The 22029-nt window shown below is 44.3% G+C and overlaps 2 protein-coding genes across 4 annotated transcripts in view; both read left to right on the top strand.

Annotated features, from left to right (window-relative positions):
• CD101 (CD101 molecule) overlaps positions 1 to 4705 on the top strand; it is a 32967-nt gene extending 28262 nt beyond the window's left edge. Inside the window, exons 9-10 of the mRNA XM_023761243.1 lie at positions 3756 to 4431; positions 4485 to 4705. Coding sequence (XP_023617011.1) covers positions 3756 to 3988 — 233 coding nt within the window. The 3' untranslated portion in view covers positions 3989 to 4431; positions 4485 to 4705. The remainder of the gene's footprint in view (positions 1 to 3755; positions 4432 to 4484) is intronic.
• An 11762-nt stretch (positions 4706 to 16467) lies between these two features.
• Positions 16468 to 22029, top strand: part of TTF2 (transcription termination factor 2) — a 34519-nt gene continuing 28957 nt past the window's right edge. For all 3 annotated transcript variants that reach the window (XM_023761234.1, XM_006097490.3, XM_023761235.1), the window contains exons 1-3: positions 16468 to 16514; positions 16594 to 16696; positions 18816 to 18902. In XM_023761234.1, coding sequence (XP_023617002.1) covers positions 16487 to 16514; positions 16594 to 16696; positions 18816 to 18902 — 218 coding nt within the window. In that variant the 5' untranslated portion in view covers positions 16468 to 16486. The remainder of the gene's footprint in view (positions 16515 to 16593; positions 16697 to 18815; positions 18903 to 22029) is intronic.

The raw sequence follows: 22029 nt of genomic DNA, 5'->3' as shown, positions 1-22029 counted from the left end.
GGCTCCAGTCTTTTAACCTCACCCTCCGACCCCAGACATAGATGTGTTATTCTAGAAACTTCTCTGTGATTAATTAATGGACAAGCTATAGGGCTCCCCAGGAACTGGGTTATTTGTAGTAGTATTTGTTACTATTTCCAAGCTTTTATTTGGACAAAGATAAAAAGTGGGTCCTCACTGGAGATAGGTGCGCCTACCACCCTGAAGTTTCTGGAGAGACCGTGCTATTTATCCATGCTACCCCAGTGCCCCCAACAAGGCCTGACACACAGCGCTCACCACGTGTTTGATGAAAGAATGAGCAAACCAGTCTTGTGTTGGCTGCTGTCAGGCGTTCACTTTTTGGGAGAATGCACTTGTGTCAGGTTACCTAACCCTACTTTTTTTTTTTTAAATATATTTTATTGATTTTTTACAGAGAGAAAGGGACAGGGATAGAGAGTTAGAAACATCAATGAGAGCTACCCCAGTGCCCCCAACAAGGCCTGACACACAGCGCTCACCACGTGTTTGATGAAAGAATGAGCAAACCCAGTCTTGTGTTGGCTGCTGTCAGGCGTTCACTTTTTGGGGGATGCACTGGTGTCAGGTTACCTAACTCTACTTTTATTTCTTGGCAGGAGCCGACTCTCCCACACGGCCACACATGGCCGCCAGTTGCCCGAGTTTCCGTTAGGGTGGGGGAAGAGTTGGTAGCCCCCTGACTGTCCCCTACCTTTCCTCCTCCTAATGTTCCTGGTGACGTGTTTGGCTGCGGGTAGAAGCATGTTATAAATTAAACCTCATGATGAAATATTCTCATTACATTTTTGGCTCGGTCTTGCCTGCCTTGTACTTTGAGCTTTGGGTACTCACTTGGATTAATTCAAAATGCCAAACCTTAATGGTTTTGAATGTCACTAATTCTAACCCAGATAGGCGTGAGGCAGATGGTGGGAAATGGTGATTGCGGGATCCAGAGCAAACACTGTCCTCCCAGGAGAGGTCCTTTGGAAGCAGTGGAGCTGGTGGTTGCTAGCTGGTGGCCAATCGGTGCTGTGAAGAACCCACTTTGCCACCCTTTGATGGCAGACTGCTCTAAGCGGAGCAGCCTCCTCCCCATTAAGATAGTCAAGCCCCCTGGCAGTGCCTTCACACTGAAGGTTAGCATCTCAGCGGCAGAAAAAGGGGTCACGACCCACAGGTTGAGAACCGCTGTTCTATGTGCTGGCTCCATCTCCCCACCGTCATACCATCATCCTAGTAACAGGGATACGTGGGTACTGTGGACTCCCGCCTCCCAATTCTCTACCTCCCATGACTAGAAAAGGAAGCCAGTCTCCTAAGTAATCATGTGGCTCTCAGTGAATGTCACCCTGGGGGCTGAGGGCTCAGGGATTTAAGGAAGAGACGTGGCCTGTGGAAGAACAGGCCCAAGCCTGTGGCCCCGGAGAGGAGTCAGCAGGCTCAGCCTGTTTTCTCTCTGATCTCTCCGAGAAAGTTGCCTGTGATTTTCCTGACTTTCTCAGTAGCATCCTAGCTGATATTTATTCCTTGCTGACTCAACAAATGCACTAGGCACTATGTGAAATGCTTTATTATGCATTATCTCATTGCGACTCTAGAAATCATTATCCTCATTTGATTGATGAGGGAACTAATGATTAGAGTGGATAAATAACTTGTCCAATGCCAGTCATGATAAGTGGAAGAGCCAGGATTTGAAGCCAGCTCTCCACGATACTATGGTAGGTGCTCCATCACCACTCTGCACAGGAGTAGTATGAAGTACCAAGGCCCTTAGCCTTTGGTCTCTTCAGCATCTCTCTCTGTGCCTCCTCCTCCTCTTTTTTTAAAAATTTTTTTAAATTTTAGGGAGATAGAGAAAGAGATTTGTTTTTACACTTACTTATGCATTCCTTGGATGATTCTTGTATGTGCCCTGACCAGGGATCAAACCCACAACCTAGGCATATCGGTTCCATGCTCTAAGCAAGAACCACTTGGGCAGGGCTATCTGTCCTTCTTAACCAAATGCCCTCAAATCTATTCAGATAAGATGTGTGAGAATTGCTGTAATCAAGCAGGGCCTCAAAGAGGGGTTAGATAGGATGTGGAGGGGGGGTGATGAAGGATTCAAATCTAGCTTTTCAGCCAAAACCAAAACCAGATTTAAGGTGGAGAATTAAACGAGACCAGAGAAAATGCAGACAGTGAAGCCCTGCAGCGCCTTGTCAGCCCTGTTCAGCGATGACCTTCACTCTGTGTAAGAAGAGGGCAGGCCCGTCCCTGGGTCCCTGTGTGTGAAATATAAATCTTTGTTTTACTATGGTTGCAAATATCAAAAAATTTCTATATGTGACACGGCACCAGAGTTAAGTTAGGGTTTTTCAAAATGCTGACACGCCAAGCTCAAAAGGTTCGCCATCACTGGTCTAGATTCTTGACTTCCAACAAAGACACGTTCTTCAAGGAGCAAAATGCATCAGTAATACCAAAAATGGAATCCTTGTAGTATATGGTTATCAAAATGACCTCGGAATTTGTTGTTTTCATCTCACCGAGTTTACATCCCAAGAATCCTATAGCTTAACCTCTAAGAAAAGAAGTTGCTTATGTTATTACAAATTTCCCTTGAAAGCACAGCTCCTGTTAGCACCAGATTTTCAGAACAGCCCTGGTTTTGAATATCCTGTCATCAGTAAACGTAGCTGAAGGCTACATTTGGCAGTTGCTGTCTCATGAAACATGTGTCTCTCTCTGCATCAGAGACTGTAAGCCTGGTCCTTACCCAGTAACTCAAGTTCCTGTGTCCTGGAGCCTGTGGGGGGTGCGGTCTTCCCGTCTGCTTCCCTGGCTGTGTGGCCGGGGCCCGCTGTGGGGCTGCATGTATGTGCTCCATGTGTCTGGTGCTGCCAGCGCTTCCCCGCGGACTGCAGCTGCGGATGGGGTGTCTTCAGCAAGCCTTTCTATATAGTATCCTCTGCCCCCGGCAGCCCAATCTAGTTCAGATCAGCAGACATTACAAGCACATGTGCTAAGCACTGTAGGGCCCGTAGAAACAGATGGCACCATCAGACATACCTGTGATGGAACAAAAGAGATGGTTAGAAGGGGATTGAAAGAGATCTGAACGGGTAGGTCTGAGTGGAAGCGGATAGAAGAGAACTGTCGCTGAGATGACAGGACCCCCTGGGGGAGGAAGAGGGGCCAGAGGGTCCGGGTGCAGAGCGCATGCCAGGGGGAGGCGGCAGTAAGAACAGCACAGGACAGGAGCTGAATGGAGGGGGCCTGGGGAGTGAGACCAATTTGGAGGTGCTATTTTATGAGGCCCCTGCATGTGAGAGAGAGAGGGGAGGGGAGGGATTAGGAAGCAGCAACAGTGGGAATAACTCAGTGAAAACATCGGGACCGGCAGCAGAGTTGAGAGCGAGGGTTGAATTATAGATATCTTTTCTGAGGAAAGAAGATTAAAGGAGAGGTTTTTCTTTTTTGTTTTGCGTTTCCTCCTGGCTGCTAGTTTTAAGTAGGTCGTTGGAGCCTGCGGTGGTTGGAAATTGCTGGGCGAGGGGGTCGGTTGGAAGAGCACCCTCGGAGTTCTGGGCTCCCACCCTCCCCCCTTGCTCCTCATATGTGACTCCAGGGGCCGGCTGCTCTCTGGGTGTCATGTTCACGTGTGTTTGCCTGTAACCGTGACTCCCAGAAGTGTATAAGATTGGTTAGTGCAAGTAAGTGGGAGACTAATGATCCTCTCTGTTTCTCTCTTTTTGTCGTAGAGCCCTCGTTTCCTTCCAGGATCTGCTCGTCGGCACCTTTGATCTATTTTTTATTCGTCTGCCCCTTCCTTGTGTTCCTTCTGCTCATCTCCACCCTCTGCCTCTACTGGAAGGCCAGGAAGTTGTCGGCACTGAGGCTAACCTCCCAGAGAGAAAAGGCCCTCTGGGTGGGCTTGAAGGGGGCTGGCGATGGGCCCGCCACCACGAAGGAGGAGGAAGAGGAAGACAGTTGAATTCCAAGAGGCGCGCAGCCTTGTGGAGAGTGTGGACTTTGCGGTGGGACTGATCAGACCAGGGTGTGGCTGAGTCCTGGTTCTGCCCTTCTCGGTATCTGTGGCCTTGGGTAAGTTACCCAGGAATCTGAGGAAACAGGTTATCGAGCGTGTGTGTGGTGCCAGGCACTGTTACATGTTTCTTTATGTGTGACCTCATCTACCCCTTGCATCCCCCCAACAATGAGGAGCTAGATGGCCTCAGTACCCCGTTTTCATTCACCATGCCTCCCAGAGATTCAGGTTTAATATCTGTGAGCAGAGGAGGCCTGCCCTCACACAGCCTCTGGGAGATGAAGTGAGATCCTACAGCCGTGCCCAAGGGGAGCTGCCCTCAGCTCTCCTCGCTCTTCCATCACTGGTTCCCTGGAGACACCAGGAGCGACCTGTCCCACTGGCTCCAGGTAATCCTTAGCCTCCAGGGGAGAGGAGTAGGGAAGGGATGCCAGCGAGCCAGGTAATCCTTAGCCTCCAGGGGAGAAGAGTAGGGAAGGGATGCCAGCGAGGCAAAAGGAATTAGGGATATGCCCTTCGTTCCCAGTAAATCTGCCTCCAAAAAGAACGTGACTTCCTTCGAGGCAGAAATCTCATCTGTAAATGCCACTCAAGAGCTCTGCATAGCAGGTGCGTCATCAATATTGGTTCTTTGATGAAATGATAAAGCATTTTGTAGCCTGAGTTTCTTTGTTTTATTTGTTTTTTCCATGTTCTCTGTAAGACTTATTGAGTCATTGCTAAGGAAAAGCTTTTTTCTTTTTTTAATTTTGCGACAGTGCCTCAGTCAGTCCCCAAGGCCTCATATCATAGCTTCCCTTTCTCCCCACCCTAAAGTCCTCTCTGGCTCCTGGCTCCTAGCCAGTGCCTAATTTTCTTTAACGCGACAGCACTCTGGGGCTGTGGTAGTTATTTGGGGGAGGAGGGGTCCATACTGTCACCATCCCCTTCCACTCCAGCGGGGTCTAGAAGTTCAAGGGGGACAGCCAGTCAAGTCTGTTTCCTCAGGATCCCCTATTCTCAGCCAGGGGTGGGGGGAGGGGGGAGAGGAGAAGGGGTGTTCATGGTTTAAGACTTTCAACAACTGTGCCCCAGGAGATGACAGCTGTCCCCACTGGGCCTGAGGTCCCTTCCCTTTGTTTCAGAAGCTGCTCCGGCCAGAACTGAAAATCAATCAGTGTCACCTAACAGACTTGAGAAAACATCTACTTATTATCTAAGTGGCCGACAGCATTGCTGTAACACTCGGTAATTTGCATTTCCAAGGAGAGCAATTTATTTTTAATTATTTTATCAGGCACAGACGTCCTCTCCAAACATAATTAGTTCCTTTGCTGGGGGATTATCAGTGGCTATGAGAACTCCCACTGTAGACCTACTGGTTCCTTAACTTCACCTCCCTTTATGGCCTCATTTGAAATACTCCAAATGTTTCCTTAGACACGTCAGCACACCGTTCCTTTCTCTCAGGAAAGGGAGCATAGCTTTCAGAGAACAAAGCTCAAGTTAAGACTTCTTAGAAAGTCCCAATTTTTCCAGAAACCTCTATTTTCATTGGGATATTGAAGGGAAAGAGAGAAGAACTGGGCCCAGGCAGAGAATCGGTGGATTCTGGTGCTCCCCCTCCCTCCACTGCCTCTCTCTCCACCTGGATACCGCCTTTCAGCTCTCAGCTCAAGTGCCACTGTTTCATGTTTGACTACAGCACAGAGGCTGCCAGAGGTGACACTGGACTATCTAACTGCCCCCACCCACCCACCCAGCGGAGTCGGGGGTGATCATTTCCCAGTGAGCGTCCTGTGTCCGGCCTGGGATGGGTGTGAGGGATCCAGTGGGGACCAAGCCCCACTCCCCTTGCTGATCACCTTGTCTGTTCTGGACGCTCTGCTCTCAGCGGTGGGATGTGGAACATGTCGGATTTTCTAAGAAGCCACATTGCACTCTCTGGCTCATGGTGAGGTTTCAGGCAACGAAAACCCCCCAGTCTTCTTGTTTTCCTTTTTGAACTTCTAGAATAAAATTTGTTCTCACCCATTTCCATAGGCGTTTTACACGAAATCTCTACTCACCCCGGTTGTGTACTTGTTCATCTTAGTTCTTAAAACTTAACGGAGAACTTCACCTTTCCTCGTGGATTTAAACTTTTCCATTCTGGGTCACCACCTGGTTTTACTTTACTTGCTTGTGTTATAAATTCTCCCTGGCAACAGGACAAACCTCTGCCTCGGGACTTGGCTACCTACGCCCCACAGGCAAAATACAGCCCACCCCTGTTTCTTAAAATACAATTTGTTGGAATACAGCCCCTGCCTTCCGTTTGCCCACATAATACTCTGTGGCCACTGTCATGACAAAATGGCGGAGTCAAGCAGTTGCCAGGGAGACTGTAGGGCCTTCGCAAAGCCTGAGATGTTTGCTGTCTGGCTCTTTAGGGAAAATGTTTGACAACCCTGCTCTCTTTAAGTGGCTAGTGTTCTATCTGTCTTCACCATGTGTTATGTTCCTGGGAAACTTGATTTGACTTATTATTTCTGCACCGGTTATAGATCTGATTAATAAAGAATTTAAGGCTTCCATATTGGTGTCTAGCCCGGCAGTTCTGCAGCTGGGATCCTCTCCACCACACTCCTACTAGCGATGGAAACTCCACACCATCCTGTTGAGTACTTACTCTGTCCAGGACGAGATGACACAGAGATGACTAAGGCAGGAATAGGCTCCATTCATTATCTTCAGTCTACTGAGGCATCTATAGGAACAACGGATTTATGGCAGCAGATGAACGCAATGGTAGATTGAAGTCATGTGCCATCATAATCTCTTACAATGGGACAGGTGTTCATCATCTCAGAGTTTCATGGCCGCCCTGTGTGAAAGGGAATCTTCTTCCCATCCTATAGGCAAGAAACTGAAATTCAGAGAGGTGGGGATTTATGTAGCATCACCCAGCCATCTGCAGAAGAGTAAGAGCTCAAACTGACGTTGGCTGACTAGTCCTGGGCTCTTTCTGTAATAAGCGTGACAGGTGCTTGTTTTGTCACATGCTCTCAAAGTGCTGGTTTGTTCCAAGAAGGGGGAAAGGATTCAGACTATAAGAGCAGGGGACCGCTTTGCACTCTGCCCTGATCCCCAGATTTCCATTCAACCCAATGCATGTTGATTCAATAGCTCCTCTGTGTTGCCTTATGATGGTGTTCAAATAGACACACAAGAGCATGTTTTTGTTACAGTCTCCCATGACTGAAGGCGGATGCTACAAGTTCTAAAGTCTGTCTTTAGGGAATCTTTGTGTTGCTTAATGGTCTGTCTCCAGCAGCTCTTTGTACCACCCTGCTGGCAGCCGGAAATGGTTTGAGGATCTTCTGTTCTCCATAGCCAAGGCATGACCAGCCCCATTAGAGGGCGCTGATGCAAAATGGTCTTTATTCCCTAAGTGTGGGCCAAGTACCTTCTAGCCATAAAAGTGACAAGTTGGGGTGCTGTGTGCAAAAAGGCACCACTATGGAAGGAAAACATTGAGCAGTGTTTAGGAGTCTGAAGTGGCTGGAGTTAGCGTCACTATTGAGTAAGGGTTACTGGCTCTGTCCAACATCAGCTCCCAACACACACATACGCCTAAATTCCTCACCTGAAACATTTTCCCTGATGGAGAGAGAGGTATTCAGTGTAGTATTAAGTATGGGTCATTCAAATGCAGTAAACTGGGAGACTTCCGCTTGGCAACTATGATATTTAGTAATCTTTCCACCCAAAAAAACTAGTCAACATTTGAGCCCTCCTAAGAAGTAAGCTGCAGTGAGATATAATTGAGGCTGCAACTGCTTCCTCTTAGGACAGTGATGGCGAACCTATGACACGCGTGTCAGAGGTGACACGCGAACTCATTTTTTTGGTTGATTTTTCTTTGTTAAATGGCATTGAAATATATAAAATAAATATCGAAATATAAGTCTTTGTTTTACTATGGTTGCAAATATCAAAAAATTTCTATATGTGACACGGCACCAGAGTTAAGTTAGGGTTTTTCAAAATGCTGACACGCTGAGCTCAAAAGGTTCGCCATCACTGTCTTAGGATCTTCCACTTTGACTTTTTGCTCCTTTTATTTTATTTTATTTTTATTTTTTTAAATATATTTTTTATTGATTTTTTAAAGAGAGGAAGGGAGAGAGATAGTTAGAAACATTGATGAGAGAGAAACATCGATCAGCTGCCTCCTGCACACTTCCTACTGGAGATGTGCCCTTGACCGGAATCGAACCCGGGACCTTTCAGTCTGCAGGCCGATGCTCTATCCACTGAGCCAAACCGGTTACGGCTTTGCTCCTTTTAAATGATGTGCCCAATGAGTGCTTCGATAACTCAATAGTCAGGAATGTGAACTCTGGACTTAGACTCCAAGGTTCAAATCCTGATATCACTCACCGGTTGTGTAGTCTTTAGCAGTTAATTTCTCTTGGCCTCGATTCCCTCCTCCATAAAATGAGAATAATACCCATTACTTCGTAGGATTTGTTATAAGGATTATATGAGATATTCATGTGAAGGAGAAGTCATAAATGTTAGAGATCATCATCATTATTGACATCAATGACAAGCTGGCCATTTGAATCCTCTCTACTCCTGAAAAGGAAACCAGACAGCCTTACTTTACTACCTAACTCTTAACACAATAGTGGAGAGAACAGGGCAAGAGAATGAAATGCAAGCATGGGTTTTGCCACAAAATGGGATCCTTGCTTGGGTCCTCAGCCCAAAAGGCTAATTTAGAGAAAGAGAAGTGTAAAGTTTCAGAAAGAGTCAGGCTATCAAGGCGGTGTGGACAGAGGAATATTTGGATAAAATTGTCTGAGCGCTTTACAGTTAAATGAGGAGTCAAGATAGTTTAATCCAGGAGTTCCAAGTGAATATATGGGAATTAATGGGAAATGAAGTCACTAGAGACTCCTATCCTGAGGTTCTTTATACCTGTATTAATTAGCTAATTCAATTTACATGTAGATTTGGGTGCAAATAATTAGCTTGGGAATTTGCATTCGTCTGCTCAGACTGCTGTGACAAAATGCCATAGACTGGGTGGCTTAAACAGCAGGAACTTATTTTCTCACGGTTCTGGAGGCTGGGAAGTCCCAGATCAAGATGCCAACTGACTGACGAGGGCCCTCCTCCCAACTTATACACTGCCAACTCCTCAATGCGTCCTCACATGACAGAGAGAGAGACCCCCGTGACCTCATCTAAACCTAATTATCTCCCAAAGGCCCCATCTCCAAATACTACCACATTGGCCAGCAAAGCTTCAACATATGAATTTGGAGGAACAAAATTAAGTCAGTCCATGGCACTTGGGGAGGGCACACAAGTTAAAAGAAAAACCATTCGAATGAGCAGAATTCCCCCCCCCCCCCGCCCCGCTCTCCTCCTACTTAGCCATGCTTCAGCTCTTCCATAAGAAATGGGTGACTACTAAAGTGGCAGGAATGGTGTCATCATGAGAAAAGTTGAAGAAGGAGGAAAAGGGATCGCTTAAACACATGCGGAGTTCTGGGTGGGAACACAACGAAGCTGGGCCATGCGTCCTCCACAACCACCACAAAATGCTGTTTTTGTCTCCTCTGGACCAAAGAAGTATTGAGGGTTGGAGGGAGGTGTTATGGGGGAAGCAGGTGAAAAAGAGGAATTGGGGAAAAGGAATGAGCAATTAGCACATAAGAGTGAGAAAGCAGAAATAAAAGCCAACAAACCACAGAAAGAAGAACCTCACACCCCCTGCCCCACCCAAGCTCTGCCCTTGGGAGCAGATGGGCCTCTGATCCATCCTCCCCTCCCCGCTCTGCACCAGGCAACTTCTGAAGGAGGAAGACTGCCTGCCCACAGGAAGAAGCCCTTCAGACACCAGGAGAGGCAGCAAGCGCCATAGCACTGGGGCAAGGCTTTGCTCTCTGGGACAGTAGGAGAAACACTTTAGGTCTGTCGGTTTCTTTCCTTTTTCTTTTTTTTAAATATATTTTTATTGATTTCAGAGAGGAAGAGAGAGATAGAAACATCAATGATGAGAGAGAATCATTGATCGGCTGCCTCCTGCATATCCCCCACTGGGGATCAAGTCTGCAGCTCAGGCAGGTGCCCTGACCGGGAGTCAAATCATGATCTCCTGGTTCATAGGTAGACGTTCAACCACTGAGGCACGCCGGCCGGGCTGGTCTGTCAGTTTCTGCTTTTGAGTAAGGTGGAAGTTCAGTCCAGGAAAGGGAACGTGAGAAAGTACTAAAAAGGAACTGAAGAGCTAGGAAGAGCTAGACCTTTTGAAGGGGCTGCCCTGAGCTGCCCAGGAAGGCTGCCTCAGATCTTCATCAAAAGAGTTATTAACTCTTCCTCTTCTCATTGTTGGACTGAAGCAAATCCCTCACTTAGCCTTCATTCAGATGCATGCAGACCTTGAGAGAGGACCAAGAGGGAGAGGAAGGAGGCGGCTGGTTAGCGGAGAAGTGAGAAGTGACAGGTGTTGTGAGGCAAATTGACAGGACAGGAGATGTTGCAACTGAATGAGTGTAAGGTGACAGCCATTGTCCTGAAGAGCCACATCCCCTTGTGGCTTCTAGTCTGTGTTGTGTCCTGTTTACCAAGAAAAAAATCACCCAGATTAACCTCACTTCCTTTTCTGCTATACTTTGGAGGCTGGTTAATCAAGCGCCAGCTATATAGAGCATGCAGGATCTGCAGTGAGGTGCTTGGACCAGAAGGAACAAGCAGCATTTATGGGACTCCGTGCCTGACTAAATGACCGTACCCAAAGCATGACAACTAAGCGTCATGTTTACCTGGAGATCTCTCCAGGTTGTGCTCAAGTGCCTGTTGAGCATTTTTGCTGACAACTTGAAGGCAAAGGGAGCAGCTTGTCAAGTGTTCAGTTGACACAGAGTCAGGAGATGGCACTAATAAGCCAGCTGACGGGAGTGGACAGGTTAGAATGATGGGTCAGAACTAATGAGATGAAAGATAGAATCCCTAGTTAAGTTCAGGCAATTCGATGCACCAGGTGAGGGAGATTTGAGTTCACGTGTGAAAAAAGAAATATGTGATTTTGGTTGATTGCACGCTTGATAAAAATTAGTAACTAGCATTACATGTTTGCAGCTTTAAATTGCTTATATAGAGTGGTCAGTACATTTTTTAAAAAATATGACAGCAATACATGCGTGTTTTAGAAATTAAAACCACACCCAAGAGGAATGAAAACAAATGCCCATATAAAGAAGTGTGTATTAATGTTCATAACATTATTCCTAATAACCCCAGAGGGAAATCAACCCAAATATCCATCAACTGGTGAATGAATATCATGGAATACTGTTTAGCAATAAAAAGGAGTGAAGTACAGATACATGCTATATAACATGATGAACCTCAAAAGCATGATGCTAAGTGAAAGAATACGAGGCAATAGACTACATATTCTGCGAATTCATTTATATGAAATGCTTAAAAATGTTTAATGGCAAATTTCTAAAGACAGAAAGCAGATCGGTGGTTGCCTTGTCCTGAGACTGTTATTAGGGATACAATTTTAACACCACTGAAACTCATACAAAATATTGGTACGACTAAAGAATGTGTAAAGTCTCCTGTGTTTTCAAATTATAACCAGAGTCGTTCCTACTATAATGGCAACCTGACTGTGCCTGTGTTAAAGGACGAATTGAAAATGGTCGTTTTTTGAAAGGCACACAATGAAATGAAATTGAATTAGCATTACCTATTGTTAAGCAAAAAGAATAGAACCTCAGAAGAGGAGGGCCTTCCATTTGGTTTTTATGTTAATATGCTGCCACCTAGTGATCATTTAGAAAATGGCAGGACCCGGTTTGTTTTTTTTCCCCTCTTGGATTTGTTAAGCCATGTCTGTATACCACAAATATCTGAATGCTTGGCTATGGGGTTGGTGAGATATTTGCGTGAATCACTGAATAATTTATGCTTCACAAAAATACCACAGTGTCAAGAACTGGATTGGGAATCTCGAAAAATGACTTCCAGTCCCCATCTGCTGGTGTCAGCTTTGTGACTTTGAGCTGGGAGAAGATTAATTTGATTCCAAAGTCCAAGGAGAGGCTCTTAAGGCAGTGGTTAGGAGCAGGGCCTTGGGGCAAGCTCTTAAGGACTCTAAACTTTGAAATCTTATGCTTTAAAATGGGGATAAAAGAATGCCCACTTGCAGGGTAGTTATGAGAACTAAGAATGCATGTAAAAGCACCTAGCATACACCTCAGAAAAGGTTAGGCTAGCTCTGGCCAGTGTGGCTCAGTTGGTGGGAGCTTTGTCCTGTACATCTAAAAGTCTCGGGTTCAATTTCTGGTCAGGGCACATACCTAGGTTGCAGGTTCGATCCCTGGTCAGGGCGCTTACAAGAGGCAACTGATCAATGTTTCTCTCTCACATCCATGTTTTTTCTCTCTCTCCTTTCCTCTCTCCCTCAAATCAATAAAAACATATGCTCGAGGGAGGATTTTAAAAAAGTAGGCTCCAGTGATGTTTCCCTATTAATTTGTGTCATAACTGTGACCCCCTCCCACCCCATCCCAAAACAATGAGCAAAAGCCACAGGGATATACATTCAGAAAACTAAATATATTTTGGTTTACCAATTAATTGGAAAACACAATTGAATAATTTAATTTTAAAATAAGGTTGCATAGAAGTTGGAATTTTACAAATAACTTGAAACCTGGCTTTGCTGATTATTTTTAAACTAGAGGCCCAATGCACAAAATTTGTGCAAGAGTAGGCCTTCCTTCTCCCGGCTGCTGGAACTGGCTTCCCTCTAGCACCCGGGATCCAGGCATCCCTCCAGCCACAGCTTCATCCTGAAGGACATCCGTTCTAATTAGCATATCACCCTTTTATTATTATAGATCATATGGATAGTGCCAAGATGTCAAGGGATGGCTGTTCTAGCTGAGCCTCTTACCACTGTTATCTTCTAGATGTCTGACATGTTTATATATGCCAGCCAGCACAACACTGACTAGAGAAAATACGTTCCTTCTATTTCCCTACAAACAACAATGAGTGTTTAAACCACTCTGGATTTCATTTCACACATTGGAGAACAAGTCTGCTTAAGGAGCTACATTGTCTGAAATGGAACAGTTTGTACTATTTTACTTCTTCTTATTTCCTTAAGATGTCAAAATAGCTTAGATAATTAACCTTAGCTCTTGTTTTCCATGCTGACGTCCTGACATTGCTTATACATTATATCTTTTGTTTCTTTGTTTTGTACAGCTTCTATTTGAGGGATAACTTAGATACCACAGAATTCACCTAAAGTATGCACTTCAGAGTCTTAATAAATTTCTATAGTTGTGCAGCCATTACCACAATCCAGTTTGGGAGCAAACCCATCACATACTTTGTGTTTGACTAGCCCCGGAATGGAAAGAATTTATTGGACCATTAACCGGTGTATTTAAGCCATCTAGCTCTAGGACCTAGCCTAGGCATTCCTTTTGAGGAAATGAATCTCTAAAGAAAAACCAAATCAAGATCTCAATTTGACTCAAAATAGAGGTCTGTAAAGCACATTCTTCAATGGTTTCTCCACAGGTCTGCAAGCTATTTCAGGACATAAGTTAAAAATGTGAATAAAGAGTCAGAGTTAATGCACATACCCTACTGTACGTGTATATATTGAAAAGTGTATATTGTACAATTCATTATAGTTTATGCTGATATCATGGCCACCCTTCACCCAGTGACAAACTTGTTTTTTCACTCTTATGAATATGATTAGGTAGGATAAACTGTCCAGAGCCTAAACATTTTTTCCTTTATTTTTATTGTTGACATTATTACAGATGTCTAGCATATCACATATTTATGGAAGAAATATTCCCCCTTTCTGTGATCTAGCTGTGCACACTTTCATGGGGTTGGACTTGAGATATTGGCTGGGATACTTACAGAGGAAGAGCTTCTTCCTGAATGGAATATTTAGGGAGGCCCTGATTTTGTCTTGTTTCAAAAGGATATTATTCAAAAACTAATTAAATTACTATGCCCCTCTTCCTGCAAACCCAGTGTTTGTGGCCTGCTTCTCCCAATACAGAGTCTATTAAATGTATGTACCTAAAAATGTCTCAGTGCAAGAATTATAATCTGGGAATAATGAAAATGCCTCTATTTGTTTTTGCTTTGTCTTATCTCTAAATTTATCTATAGGCATTTCAGAGGGGTAGTTATATATAAACTAACTCCACTTAGGTTCCAGGAACATCTTTATCTAGCCCTACAGAGTTTACTGCTAATCCCACTCATCTTCACATTTAAATACTATTTTAGATGATTATTTAAGTGTTCAGTCTCTACCAAATATTGAGTAAGCCTTTTCTGTTTAGTTGTTAGAAACTTTGTGTGTATGAATAAATAAATTCTATTATTTCTGAAGTGCCCAGTCCACACCGGACACACAAAAAGCTATTTAATATGTACTTGTTTAACTAATAAATGATACCTGACGTTTGCCTTCCCTCTTCCAGACCCCCGTGGCATTTACATTTATCATATAGCCCAGGCTTCCTAGATATTGCAGCTTTTCTGTCCTGCTGTCCCCACTAAGTACAGCAGCACATGCCACACCATATGTCTGGCCATATGGCCCTCAATAGCTGTAATACGAAACCATCTCTATTGCAATAAGTCTGATTTCTATTCCTCCATTTTTAAAATCATTTTTTTTCTTTTTAAAAAAATATATTTTTATTGATTTCGGACAGGAAAGGAGAGGAGAGATAGGAACATCAGTGCTGAGAATCATTGATTGCTGCCTCCTGCACACCCCCTACTGGGTTTGAGCCCACAATCAGACATGTGCCCTGACCAGGAATCCAACTGAGACCCTTCAGTCTGGAGGCTGATGCTCTATCTGCTGAGCCAAACCAGCTAGGGCTCTATTCCTCCATATATATATATTTCAGAGAGGAAAGGAGAGGGAGAGACAGAAACATCAATGATGAGAGAATCATCCATCGGATGCCTCTTGCATGCCACCTACTTGGATTCAGCCCGCTCCTGAGCATGTGCCCTTGACTGGAATCAAACCCGGAACTCTTCAGTCAGCAGGCTGAGGCTCTATCCACTGAGCCAAACCGGCTAGGCTATTCCTCCCTTTTTAATGGATAACTTGGATTGCGATTTCAAATACAGTCCCCTTTCCTTTAATTTCACCCTCAATTTTTAATATTAACAGAGCATACTAGTAGAAAAAAGTTTGACAAAGTTCCCCTCCACCCCTACACTACCAGCGTCTAGAGAACATTCTGTACCAGGGGTCCTCAAACTTTTTAAACAGGGGGCCAGTTCACTGTCCCTCAGACCGTTGGAGGGCCGGACTATAGTTTAAAAAAAAACTATGAACAAATTCCTATGCACACTGCACATATCTTATTTTGAAGTAAAAAAACAAAACGGGAACAAATACATTATTTGTATTTGCATGTGGCCCGCGGGCCGTAGTTTGAGGACCCCTGTATCTGTACACACACGGGAGGCAGCTGCGCGGTCCCCTGGGCACCTGTCGGTAATTCGCTGCTTCTATGACCTGGGGGGAGTCGCTTTAACCCCTCTGAGTCTCGGGGGTCCTCCATAAAATGCTGCCCATCTCTCCAGGTTGTGGAGTAGAGAGACATGCGTGCGTAGGCACTCTGTGGGGTCCAAAGCGCTACACAAATTTAAAAGACTGTTGTGGGGTCCGTTATGCCTGTCCGGTGCAGACCTGTCAGTTCACCACGCAGCTTTAAGGGACGCCCCCATCACCTCTCACCCGCACCCCCTCTTGCCCCCGCCGCTCCAGCACCACAAGTTCTACGGCTCCTCCTGCGGGGGCCGCTCCTCCAGGCCTGTCCTCCCCAGTGACCGTGACCGAGCACAGCGCCAGAGCGCCCCCGAGCGCCAGGCCCCGGCCCGGGGAGACCGGGGCAGCTCGCGGCGTTCTCGGCCACCGGGCGGAGCGAGCCTTCTGTGCAGCGTTCCTCCCTGCGGTTTGTAAATCCGTGTTTCCTCTAGGGCCGCCCCCTAGAGGGTCTTAAGTAGAAACCCGAGTCGCCCCAGCCTTAGTCCAGCCCGTAGCTCCCCGAGTTCCTGCCAAGCGAAGCCCCCCTCTCCCCGCCCACCTCCTGTCTAAACCACCCTCCAGCCTTAGCCACGCCCCGCAGCCAAATGCCCCGCCCTCACGCCTCAGCCTCAGATTTGATTTCTGCGCGCGCCAAGTCTTAGTGTAGCTATGATTGGTTGGAGGTGAGCGAACCTCCAGTATGATTGGCTGGTAATAGCTAGAGGGTGGGGTTAATGCCACGGCGGTGAATTATGGGAGGGCTTAAGACTGATGATTGGTTCTGGAGGACCGACTGAAAAGCGGAAGCAGGTGTTGGGGCGGGACTTGGTGGGAGAGGCCCGGAAAAGAACGCGATGGAATTAGTTAGGTGTCCGCAGCATGGTGAGGGGCCAGGGTCCCAGGGCCCCCCCAGGGTGCTCCACCTGTCTTGGCGTAATTGTTGTCGACCTTCTCTCCTCAGGGACTCCCTGCTTCCTGAAGACCGGCGTTCGCGATGGCCCGAATAAAGGGAAGAGCTTCTACGTGTGCCGGGCGGACGCTTGCGACTTCGTGCAGCCCACCGAGTAGGTCCCGAGCTGGGCCCGACTCCCCGTGACCTCGCGGGGCCTCCCGGGGCCCCTGGTCTGCGGAGCCAGGGCCCTTGAAGTAGTTGGTAATCCCAGGACCGCAGCGGGTGCTGGGGAGACGCTCCGCTCCTGCTTGCTGTGTGACCCGAGCCTGGTTGCTCACCCTCTCTGGGTCCCCAAGAGCCGTATAATGGGGGATGCTTTCCAGCTCTGGGTTTCTATTGATTTGTCGGGCCTACGCAACCTGGACATTCCCCTCCTCCGCCCCCTGTAACTGAGGACCTACAGGCATAGTAGGAAATAGTTGGGCCTTGTTTTGAATTAGTTTTAGGCTGAACTGGTTTTTAAGTGTTGGAGGTCAAAACACCCCGATGGCCCCATCTAAAAACAGGATTCTCTGCATTTAAGTGGTGATAATGATAACCCAAAGAAGCAAGTTACTTTAGGGGTTAATGCCCAAAGAAAACCAGGTAGCTGATTTCAGCACTTTATAGTTTTACAAAATGGGAAGCTGAGACCCAGCAATATTAAGTATCTTTTTTTTAAAGTGAGAAAAGTTAATACTGTTCTCAGAGTGTTCGTGTTTTGTAGTGCCAGCTGTCCACAGTCTCTAGAGAACTTGAAAACGATCACATCATTAAACATTTTTTCCTTCTCTCTACTGAACTTGGTAAAGAAAAATAACTTTTCTCTATTCCATGTAAAGCACATAATGGATATCAACTAGAAAATAAAGTATTTTTTCAACATGTAATGTTAACTTTTCCGAGAAAATATCCTTTTAGCCCTCTACTAAGGTTTTTAATTGAAAGAAATTACTAGGGTCCACTTTAATTAAATACAAAATGATTTTGAGTAAAACTGTCAAATCTTGAGATAGAAGGAACCAACCAAAAATAAGCTATCAACAGCGTATTATGTTAGGGTTTGCTGTTTATTTCTAGTTTCTATACTGAGCTTCTTAGGTTCTGTATCTAGCTCAAGTTTCGTGAAACATGAAAGCATGTTCATATTACAGGCAGTCCTCGGGTTACGTTGGACTTGACGTACGTCGTTTCGTGGTTACGTTGCCATCTCCCATTTATTTAAGAAAAAAAGCGTTCCGTCATTTTGACGTATGTACATATGTGCTTTATGTTTTTTATTATTTATTTACCACAAGTAAAGGTCAGGGATTGTTATCTTTCTTTTAAAATTTTTTTACTGTTTCACTTCATTACTGCTGTGTCTGTGCTCCATGTGAGTGACGTAGGTGGGTTCCGACTTACAGCGAAAATCGCCTTTATGTTGCGCTGTAGGAATGGATCTCCGACATAACCCGAGGACCTGCTGTAGTAGGAATTAAGCATCAATGGTAGCATAAGACTTGGTTTTACATGAAAAGGAACATACCCTTATATAGACTGCCATTTATACAAACGTACTGCTATACAAACTAATCTATAATAATAAAAGCGTAAGATGCTAATTAGACCAGACATCCTTCCAGAGGAAGCCGAGGCTGCGAGGGAAGCCTGGGTCCCTGGTGCCAGAGGGAAGAGGGAAGCTGGTGCCGGCAGCCGGGGGCAGGAAGGCCTACTCTTGCACAGATTTCGTGCATCAGGCCTCTCTAGTACAAATGACTTGAAGACAGTAATTTGATCAAATTGATCTATTTGGAATATGTCTGGTATCCAGAATATAAGCAAAATAAAAAGTGTTGCAGGACATAGAAAAGTAAATTTCTTCATTTAAACCAATTTACTCTCAAATGTCAAATTTTCTCATAAGTTGGAGGAGGGGTTAAGTTTATGCCAAGCATGAACAAATTAGGGTGTGTTGCTATACTAGGTACTTCAGGCATTCCTGGGGTTTTATAATGTAAAGGTCACATAACACAGTATATTTTAAAACTTTTGAGTCATCAGGAAAAAGATATTATTGTCATGCATTATTTGGGGGGTGGGAAAGATGAAAGCTGTGGAAGCTTTCCCCAGGGGAGTGTGCGTACACATGAAATGTCTGGGATTTACAAGCTCAGTGAGGTCATGCATGGACTCTTACAGTTTGGATTTAATTGTAGGATGTTAGCTTCTGTTCTTTGCCTTCTAAAACTTTCAATTTTTTCCCCCTCTAGCCTTCCTGTTTCTCATTGTTTATTGCACGAGGGATTTGTGGTAGAACTTCAGGGCTTACTGCCACCCCAGGGCACGAAAGAATATAGGTAAGTGTCCAAAAGGAGCATCTAAGTACATTTGCTTTTCTTTTTTTCTTGCCTGGAAGAGTTAGAGCCAGGTATGTTTTCCTAGGATTCTTTAATACTCGTTATTTAAAAAAACAACAACATAGCAGTATTTTTGCATGTATTGAATATTGTCTGAGCTGTCACTCCCTCACTGCTGAGCAAAATTTCAGGATTAAACTGCTCCAATGGTCATTAACTTGTCAACTTTCTCATTCTGGTAATAGAATGAGGTAATGTGTAAAAATGTCTAACATATGTTAAGTACTCTGTGAATGTTAGTTGCCCTTTTTATGAGAACTCAGAAGGGCAGGAAAGTCTATTTAGATGTCAGATGATATTTCTCATGAGATTTGAAAGATAAGTAGGAATTCACAAGGAGCAAGAGAGGGGTCATATTTAACTGATTAATACTCTACATTAGGGAACAGAGGCACGAAGTAACAGAATTACATGCATTTGGTTCAGTAATAGTTTAGCACATGTTTGAGTAGAGACTTCAGAAGATAAGACTGGCCAGGAAGGCAGGGGCCAGGTGTGATGGTCTTTATATGATACCAGAGGCCTGGTGCACGAAATTCGTGCACGAGTAGGGTCCCTAGGCCTGGCTGGCTGCAGGCCAGGGCCTTCCTTCGCTCTGTGCCGCCCCCTGGTGGTCAGTGCACGTCATAGTGAGCAGTTGAACTCCCAAGGGGACAATTTGCATATTAGCCTTTTATTATATAGTATTCTGTGCAGTTTGGAATTTATATATTCTAGATTGATTTCCCCCAAACCCCTTCCTGCAAAATAGAGGCATTCAAGGGCCATCTTCACAATTTTTACATACCTGAATACTGCCTGTTTTACTATTTTTCTTAATTGAGCTATATATTCAATAAGATGCACAGATCTTAAGTTTTCAACTGGTTGAGTTTTGTTTTTTTTACATATATTTTATTGATTTTTTACAGAGAGGAAGGGAGAGAGATAGAGTTAGAAACATCGATGAGAGAGAAACATCGCTGCCTCCTGCACATCTCCTACTGGGGATGTGCCCGCAACCCAAGTACATGCCCTTGACTGGAATCAAACCTGGGACCTTTCAGTCCGCAGGCCGATGCTCTATCCACTGAGCCAAACCGGTTTCAGCAAGGTTGAGTTTTGAGAGAAGTATATACCCATCCTTATGACCAAAACCCCAGTCAAAATATAGAATATTTCTATTGCCTAATTAAGTGCTCTTGGACCTACTTCTAGTTAATCTCCTCATCCACTATAGGCAACCACTATTTTGATTCATAATATATACATTCTTTTTTTTGTTTGACTTTTATGTAACAGTATCTGTGAAATTCTCCATCTGGTTGTGTGTATCAGTAATTCATTCATTATTATTGCCGAGTTGAATTCTATTTTATGAATTCCACAGTTTGTTTCATGTGCTCATTTGCCGTCTGTGTATCTTTGATGAAATATCTGTTTAAATTTTTTGCCCATTTTTTTAAATTGAAATTTTTATTGAGATAATTGTAGATTCACTTGCAGTTATGACAATACAGAGAGATCCCTGTAGACTTTACCTAATGGTAACATTTTGCAAAATTTAGTATAATATCACAACTAGAATATTGATATTGATAAAATTCATTGATCTTATTTGTAAAGATAGCTTTACTTATACTAATTTGTATACTTATACATTTAGTTCTATACAGTTTTATCATATGTAGTTTTGTGTATTCACCATGACAGTCAAAATATTGAACCGTTCAATCACCACAGGAACCTTCCTATTGCCCTTATATAACCATACCCACTTCACTCCTGCTCCCCCCTCACTCCTGGAAGCCATGAATCTGATCTCCATTTCAAAAATATTACATAAATGGAATTATTCAATATGACACGGGACCTTTCAGTCCGCAGGCCGATGCTCTATCCACTGAACCAAACTGGAGATTTTTGTCTTTTAAATATTGTGCTGTCTTTTATTATTGAGTTGGAGTTCTTTATATATTCTCTATACAAGTCCTTTGGCAGATATACACATTCTGAATATATTCTTCTGCTTGTGGTTTTCATTTTCTTAACTGTCTTTTGAAAAGCAGAACTTTTTCATTTTTATAAAGTTCAGTTTATTATATTTTAATGGCTTGTGCTTTTTGTCTTCTCTCTAAGAAATCTTTGCCTACCCAAGATCATAAATTTCTCCAGTGGTTTCTTGTAGAAGTTTTATAGTTTTGCTTATGGCTTTGTTTATTTGTTTGTCTAGTCTATGGTTGACCTCAAATTAATTTTGGATATCTTATGAGATAGGAGTAGAAGTTTATTTATTTTTCCATGTAATATCGAATGAATGCTATGCAATTGTTTCTGCACTGTTTTTTGAAGACATTCTTTTCTCCATGGAAATGCTTATTAAAAAAATCAGTTGAGCCCTAACCGGTTTGGCTCAGTGGATAGAGCGTCGGCCTGCGGAATGAAGGGTCCCGGGTTCGATTCCAGTCAAGGGCATGTACCTTGGTTGCGGGCACATCCCCGGTGGGGGGGTGTGCAGGAGGCAGCTGATCGATGTTTCTCTCTCATCGATGTTTCTAACTCTCTATCCCTCTCCCTTCCTCTCTGTGAACAATCAATAAAATATATATTACAAAAAAAAAATCAGTTGAGCCCTAGCTGGTTTGGCTCAGTGGATAGAGCATCGGCCTGTGGATTGAAGGGTCCCGGATTCGATTCTGGTCAGGGGCACATGCTCAGTTGTGGGCTTGATCCCCAGGAGGGGGTGTGCACGAGGCAGCCAATCAATGATTCTCTCTCATCATTGATGTTTCTATCTCTTTCTCCCTCTCCCTTCCTCTCTGAAATCAATAAAAATATATTTTAAAATATTTTTTTAAAAAATTAGTTGATCATTTGTGGACTATTTCTGGACTTACTAATTTGTTCCACTGCTGCCTTAGTCTATCCTTACACAATCAGGTAAGATAGTGTGTGTCTTCCAACTTTATTTTTCAAGACTGGCTATTCTGGGTCCTTTGCATTTCCATATACAATATAGAATCAACTTTTAAAATTTCCTCAGGAAGCACTGTTGGGATTGCACTGAATCTATATGGATCATTTGCGG

The sequence above is a fragment of the Myotis lucifugus genome, unplaced genomic scaffold (genome assembly GCF_000147115.1).
Source record: "Myotis lucifugus unplaced genomic scaffold, Myoluc2.0 scaffold_203, whole genome shotgun sequence".
Classification (NCBI taxonomy): Eukaryota; Metazoa; Chordata; class Mammalia; order Chiroptera; family Vespertilionidae; genus Myotis; species Myotis lucifugus.
Note: the sequence above shows the minus strand (reverse complement) of the source record. Positions and strands in the feature narration are given on the sequence as shown.